Here is a 7,156-nt window from a genome sequence, read left to right as displayed (position 1 = left end):
CAAATTTAAATACATGCAACCACTTCAGTGGACTATTTGCACCAATTCTGTGGAGGTATTCCAACCTATACTTGAATGAACTTTTCAACACATTCATCAAAGTGCCCTCTCACGTACTGGGCTTCAAGACTTCCAGAGAGAAACAGCTCACACTAGGAGCGTTTTACTTTTGGATAGCTCCAATTAAGATTTTTTTTTCAAAGATCAAATCTAAATTTGTCTCTGCTACAGTCCACCCATGCTCCTGTATCATCCCCTCTGGACCAAGCTGAGCAATTTTCATTCACTTTCCACAGTGTTTGCTAAAAAGGGTACTATCAAACGCTCTGGGAATCATGAGCTTTCTTCAGCCCAGGCAAAGACTTTTTCAAGGTCAGACTTAGTTACAGATCTTTCTTGAAGTTAGCCTGGGCACAAAGCAAGCCAGGTAGGGATCTCTCTAAAAAATTGACAATTATTAGCACCTCAGTAGAGAAGTTAGGCCATCACCTACAAGAAAGGCTAGCTGTGCAAGCCAACTGTAAAAATTCTCACTAAACCTTTCTGACTGTGAGGTTTAGTATTTGCAGAATGAAGTTGGTCCTCAGAAAATATGTATATTGTGATAGTCTAATAAGCTTAATTCCAATCTACTAAATACATAACCCTACAAGGGGGTATTAAGAGTAACACCAACTGAGCATGCTGTTACTGGAAGGCCTCACATGAGTAAAACTCAAGGCCCAATTCTAAAATAGGATGGATTGTGTCTTTCAAAGTGGCTCTGAATTTCGCAAATGGCTTTTGCTCATCAATTCGCACTAGTTGTACAAATGGTAATACCAGAGCTTCCTAATGAGGATTCAACTCTTCCACTTCAGGCACACACTTCATGAGCACTAGAAATAGAAGATTCAAATGCCCTGCTGTTAAAGTACTTCACATTGATCAAAGAAACTTTTATTCACTTAATACACAAGGTTGTTGAGAATGCCTTATTTTTTGTATTCCATGCTCCAAATTTATGCATGAAAACTTTTGCTACCATATACTAGATTAAGTACTAAAGTAATCCCTATTAGGTTATAGTGAGGTGAGCTATTTGGAATTTCATAGTATTGGGGTGCCTCCGGCAAAAGGTAACAGTGCTTTCTTCTAACCCAGAGGTTCCCATACTTATTTGGCCTACCACCCCCTTTAACAAAAATTACTCAGTGCCCTCCTAGAAATCTACTTTTAACCTTTTTCGAAAGTTGTTATTTCACATAATAAAAAAAAATTAGGCATCTTAAATTTAGCTTATTGTACATGTTTTTTCCCTGCACTGAAATTTTGATGAAGCTATATTTCACCACGTAGCCGTATAGTATCATAAACAAGTTGTTGTTCCAGGCATGTTTCTGTTGATTCCATTGCACTTCCCCTACAATGCTGTGCAATACCCTCACCTGCCAGCACTTGCTGAAGACTTGTCACTGAACTTGACCACTGAGGTCGTAACTTACATTTCGTGTATCTGGAAAATAATGTCATCACTATGACTTTTACCTGTTACAGAACAGATAGTAACATATGACAGCTTTTCAAAACTTTCTCTTCTTTCCTTTTGCTTTTCGCTACCCCCTTCTAGCTAGCACCTAAGGTTACTACCCTCCCATTTGTTCCAGCTCCCCAAAGGGGTACTATCACCCACATTGGGAACCTATGCTTCTAACCCCACTATAAATCCCTTTGGATTCTTTACATAAACCCTGCACCAAACTCTTGTCCACTAATAAGTGACTTTATACTTAATTCTATTTCCTTCAAACTCAACCTTTTTATCTCAGTTACTTCATATGATCTTGAGATTAAAAGCCACTTTACTACAAAGATTTACACTATATAAGGGCTCCTTAGAAACCCAGCAGTAGGCCTAGGACTGTCCAGAGGCTCTTCAATGAGTCAGTTGCCAGAGTTGTCATATGCTATTTATTCCAACTACTGCCCTTTTGTACCTATTTAAAATGGTGATGACATATACCATATAACAATCTTACCCAACAACTGCTTGCTCAATCCAAAAACCTGCCCTTAGGTTGAACAGACAGAGTCTACTGGGCACCAAAACCAGTTTGGGAGGTAATGAAGAATCTTATCTAAATCTCTAAAAGTATCCTACAGGAAAAGAAATAATTATGGGCTCATTCCAGGTAGTGTTTAAGGATTATACCAATTTTTATTCCCTTATAACATGTAAGTTTGTGAAAGCTATTACAAAAAAAGGGAATATATACAAAGTCACATTTCTGAAAACCAGTTTTATTTAAATAAGAGTTTAAATACATTACATAACATTTAAACTAAAAAAAAAAAAAAGGAAACCAAAACCAAACCAGTCTGTTACTTCACATGGCATTGGGCAGCTGTTGCTAGTAAATTGCAAGCTCTGCAGTTACTACATTGACTGTTTTGATACATTAGTTCAAAATTTGTTCCCTTGTCAAAAGTTTAATTCAGGTAAAGTTGGCCTCACAGTATGGTGTTTTCTCCACTCGTGCATCCCCCAGAGGTAGGGCACTACTACTACTAAAAAAAAGTCTGGTCAGACAACATTGGACCTTGGTGTGATGTAAGAAAGAAAACGTCATGACACTGCCCCAAAATGAAACTCCTCCCTGGTCAGGTGGTGGAAATCACCAGGGACATCCCTGTTTTGCTACCAAAGGCTAACTCTTGTGGTGATATAACTGGACTGGATGGTGGTGGCTTTAACTTACTCTTCCGAGCATCGCCAAGGGCAGCTCAGAGGGTAGTAATGTTCTCTTAAATGGACAGGGAGCCCTGAAGAGGGATCACCAAGGAGCCTCTGGACAGACATGGTCTCAGATGCTACCTAGGGCTTTGGACTTGACTGAAACATTAGATTATTTGTGTTTCAGGCTGGGAACTGCCAGGCTTTACCTCTGTTTAAATGAGGGACTGCAAGACTAGACAGCATGGCTCTTTTCAGTTTATTACATGAATGAGTTACACTAGTCCAAGTTAAAAAGCGGACCCCAAATGGTTACATTATACAAGCTGTGAGGTTTTTAAACTTGTGACAAGGGACAGAAGGGAATTTTTCTACTCATTGCAAGGAAATCCTCACTTAAGCTTCAGCGAGCCACAAGCACTTAAAACCCATGAACCTTCAGCTGGTCGTCCTTAGCCAGTCCAATCTGGAAGGAAAAAAAAAAGTGTTTTTAGGACAAAAATATCCTCATTACAAGACTTTTCTTTCATATACACTATGTTTGTTTGCCACGACACAGAACGTCAGCACTAATTTTAACAGAATGCTGACAATGACTGAGCCATGACTTAACTTCCACTTAAGTTTTGAAATTAGCATAACTTGTTTTGCCAATTCAAATGGATTTATTAGTGCCACTTTATTTAGGTGCATCAACACTCGCAGGCTCTACAAGTTAGAAGAAAACTTCGATTAAAACTTGCCATTATTAAACAATTTTGAGATCTGAAGCACAGAATGATAAAATCAAATCTTGGCCCTGCTACTTGAGTAACACTTACGAAACCCTGATAAAGCCACTACTCTTTGAACCATTATGAAACATAAATGTGTGCACAGATGATAATGGTTGCTTTCCAATTCTAAATCCTCACTGACAATGCTTTTATGAAGATACTGAATTCAAACCTGCCACATCTACTTCCTGGATAGATTCTCAACCAAGCCCAAAGCAGTTTTTACCTCGACGAGGAACTGGCATATGTTCTTGCGCTGGTCACCCTGTAGCTGAATTACTTCTCCATATTCTGGATGCTCAATTACAGTACCATTGCAGGCAAATTTCTGCAAAATTAAATTCAAATTAGTTCAATTAGTGTATTAACTGCGGGACAGATGACAATGGCACTGTCTTTTAAAATGTGCAACAACCTAATTATAAATAATCGACAAACTTTTAACACCACCACTTACCTTCTTGAATGCCTTCACTAGTTTCTTTTTATCGTAATCATCAGCGATCCCCTGGACTGTAGTGAGGGTCTTCCTGCCGTTTCTCTGTTGAATTCTTATATGGATATAATCCTCAGTCCCAGCAGGAAGCAGGTCATCACCCTTACTTGCATCAGCAAAGGGGTCTGGGAGAAAAGACAAAAGTTCTTAGTCAGGGGCCTTTTAGCTGTTAATTTTAGCCTGGCACAAAATCTTCTTTCTGTGTAGTTCCTCAGTAGAACTTGTAAAGGGTTTTCTTAGAACTCGGTAAAAATTTCAAAGACCAGAATGTACACAAAAGTTGGGGTAAGAGTTCCCAAGAGGAGCCCAATCCAGGCCAGAAGTCCCACCCTCCCCCTCGCTAACTAGCCCCTTTGGACTCTCACAAGCCAGAGAAACCAGAACATAAAAGTGGCTCCGCCCCACTGACGCAATCCGGCAGCTTACAGGCTTGCGCCCCCATCATTCACAGTTGACTCCGCCTCCACTCAGACCGCACCCTCCACGGCAACGGCCGGTGACGTGGGAGGACGTGACGCACGGCGGCGGGTGTGACCAAGACAGGGGAGAAGCCACTAGTAAATGCGCCACCTTCGATTCTCGGAGGGGTACGCCTAAGGCCTGGCCTCGTACCCACCACTTCGAACCGCGTCAAGAAAAATATGACCTAACGCCTCAGACGGGGCCGAAACCACAGCTTGATCATCTTTCTTTCATCCATTCCCCCCCACCTCACAGTGTTGGGAGGCTTAGGCCTTCAGTAGGCCCGGATCCCCTTCCTTCCCTTCTCCGCCCGCCCCATCCTGCGGCTCCGCCCAGTGCTCACCGAAAGAGTGGAGGTTCTGGATAGCGGACATACGATACGATTCCTTTTCCTCGGTGGAAACGGCCTGCGGAAGGCGGTGGCGGGAGAAGGCGGGCGGGGGGGACGGAGCGTCGGGAAGCGAGGGGGCTCGAGGGGGAAGCTGCTGAGTCCTCGGCGGCGGCTCAGTGACTGGGGCGGGGGGGCGGTGCCGGCACCCAGTTATATAGCCGCCCCTGTGACGCCAGCGCGCTGCCCTCACGTCCTAGCCCCACCTACGGAGCTCTGCCCCGAGCTCCTGGGGCTGTGCCACTTCCAATTGGTCGGGGAGAAGAGAAGGTGGGAAGGCGGCTGCGCAGTCACAGGCCACTGCGGGGGAGGGCGTTCTCTTGGCTTGGGGAGGCTTCCTGCCCCCCCCGACCCCAACCCCTCCAACCCCGACCCCAACCCCCCAAGAATTTGCACCGTGTGGTGCGACCGAGAAGGGTGGAGAGATCTCTGACGCATGCGCACTAGAAAATCTTCTCCGCTCTTTTTCTCCTTTCCAATCACCACCTCCACGGTCTGAGATACCGCTTGCCCTAGGAGGGAGGGGTGTGGCCCAGACATTACCAGTCAAACGTCGAGCCAACCAGCCCAACCTTGCACTGCCCAGGCCGAGTCCATTCTCGGGGAGTGCACCCAGAGTACCCGCCGCCCCCCCCACTTAAAGAAGAGAGGTCTCTGGATCTCAATTACATCTGTGAAGTTCCACCCCCCATACATACGCTTTATTCCCTAGAAAGGCCCTCTAAATTCTGAGATTCCCTCAAATCACATTTGAGGTTGTATTCAGTTCTGAGTGCGAATTTAGGGTATTGATAGGGTACTGTTTATAACTGGAGAGTGTCTCCAGAAGAGCAACCAGTCTAGTGAGTTTTCTCAGTTCAGGTCCTTTGAGGACTGTTTGGAGGAACTGGGGATAATTTAATTTTTCTCCAGGCTGAAGCCTGAAAAACAGAAGACTTAGGGGGCTGAGGTGGGCTGGGAGGGGGGATATATGGTGATTGCTGCGCTCCACTATTGGGAGAGTTCTCAGAAGAGAGATCTTGTCAGTTGTGTCCATGTTGGCTCCAGGGGGCAGAACCTGTAGCTAAGGGGGGTGAAAGGCTAAGGGGCCGATTGAGGCCTGTCCTAATGGAAAATTTTCCTAAATTAGAGCCTAAAATAAACTAGTATGCCTTGGGGAGTAGTGAGTTCCCTTTTATTAAAGGTCTTCAAGCAGAGGCTGGGTTACCACTCTGGGGGGGCTATGTGGGGATTCTTTGGATATAGGTTGGATTAGACAGATCAGGGCTTCTTAACCTTTGGGCCGTCTGGGGAAGCCTGTGGTTCCCTTCTCAAAATGATGTTTGTAAATGCATAAAATAAAATATATAGAATTACCAAGGAAGCCAATTCTATTGAAATAGTTATCAAAATATTAAAAAAAAACCAAACCCAAGTTCTTAGACCCCCTGGTTAAGAATTCCAGGGTTCTTGAAATGAAGTCTCTTCCAACTCTGTTATTAAAAAAAAGATGGGATGTGGGGATCTGGGTGGGTTAGGTATTAGTCTTGGGATCATCAATATTGGGTGTGAATTCCAGTTTTGCCACTTGGAAATTATATGACTATGGACAAATAATTTCTTCCTCCTGGGCTTCAGGTTCCTCCTAAGTATACAATAAGAAGGATTAGAAACAGGGGTGGGAAACCTTTGATCTTGAGGCCCCATAGGGCCCTCTAGCTCCTCAAGGGCCCACCCCTGGACTAAGTAATCTCTGAGATTTTGAGGAGCTCTCAATATATCAATCCTATAAACTCCCTGTTATGTTCCTCTGTAGTATATGGTCTAAAATATATCCTGTTTATTCATTCAAGAAGCACTTATTAAGTATTTACTATGTGCTAAGTGCTAGGAATATAAAGAAAACAAAACAAAAAAGCCAAACAAGAAATCAACTTGCATGACTTTCCTTAGTAATGGTGCCATCGAAGGCACACTTATAACCTCGTTCTTGATACTTTCAGGGGTAAAGAGATCTGTCTTCTAATCAGCAGATGGGTCTTTTTAAGTTTTAGGGGTTGAAACTCTTGTTAAAGAGGATAGCCTCCATGTAAACTCCAACTTAACTATAGTTTCTTCCTGGGGTTTAAGCTTCTGTTGGAGACCCATCTCCAGCTTCACTGGAATGTCATCAGCATGGATAACAAGCCCATAGATTCACACCGGTTGGTCAAGTGAACAAATATTTAACATGTTCGCCGAATGTCAGGACTGATCAAAGACTAATTTTATAGATAAACATATAACAAATCACACGTGACAGGACCTGGGCTTTCAAACACTAAGCATTTATTTATTCCCAC

General features: G+C 43.5%; 1 protein-coding gene across 1 annotated transcript; it reads right to left on the bottom strand.

Annotated features, from left to right (window-relative positions):
* Window positions 1-2,259: 2,259 nt before the first annotated feature.
* EIF1 (eukaryotic translation initiation factor 1) lies at window positions 2,260-4,983 on the bottom strand. Its single transcript, XM_020972776.2, has 4 exons — window positions 4,791-4,983; window positions 3,947-4,110; window positions 3,716-3,817; window positions 2,260-3,179 (listed from the first exon to the last, which is right to left on the bottom strand). The coding sequence occupies exons 1-4, from the start codon at window positions 4,819-4,821 to the stop codon at window positions 3,135-3,137; spliced, it is 342 nt and encodes a 113-aa protein (XP_020828435.1). The 5' UTR covers window positions 4,822-4,983; the 3' UTR covers window positions 2,260-3,134.
* Window positions 4,984-7,156: the final 2,173 nt, after the last annotated feature.

Source organism: Phascolarctos cinereus, unplaced genomic scaffold, assembly GCF_003287225.1.
Source record: "Phascolarctos cinereus isolate Bilbo 61053 unplaced genomic scaffold, phaCin_HiC Scaffold_5;HRSCAF=322, whole genome shotgun sequence".
In the NCBI taxonomy this organism is placed as follows: Eukaryota; Metazoa; Chordata; class Mammalia; order Diprotodontia; family Phascolarctidae; genus Phascolarctos; species Phascolarctos cinereus.
The sequence above is the reverse complement of the archived record's forward strand: the minus strand, read 5'-3'. Positions and strand labels throughout refer to the sequence as shown.

Coding starts and splice junctions, on each gene's coding strand:
- EIF1 (XM_020972776.2), bottom strand. CDS start 4,821: ATGTCCGCTATCCAGAACCTCCACTCTTTCG. Junction 4,111..4,790: donor CCAGAACCTCCACTCTTTCG/GTGAGCACTGGG, acceptor CTTTTCTCCCAG/ACCCCTTTGCTGATGCAAGT. Junction 3,180..3,715: donor TATGCCAGTTCCTCGTCGAG/GTAAAAACTGCT, acceptor TTTTCCTTCCAG/ATTGGACTGGCTAAGGACGA.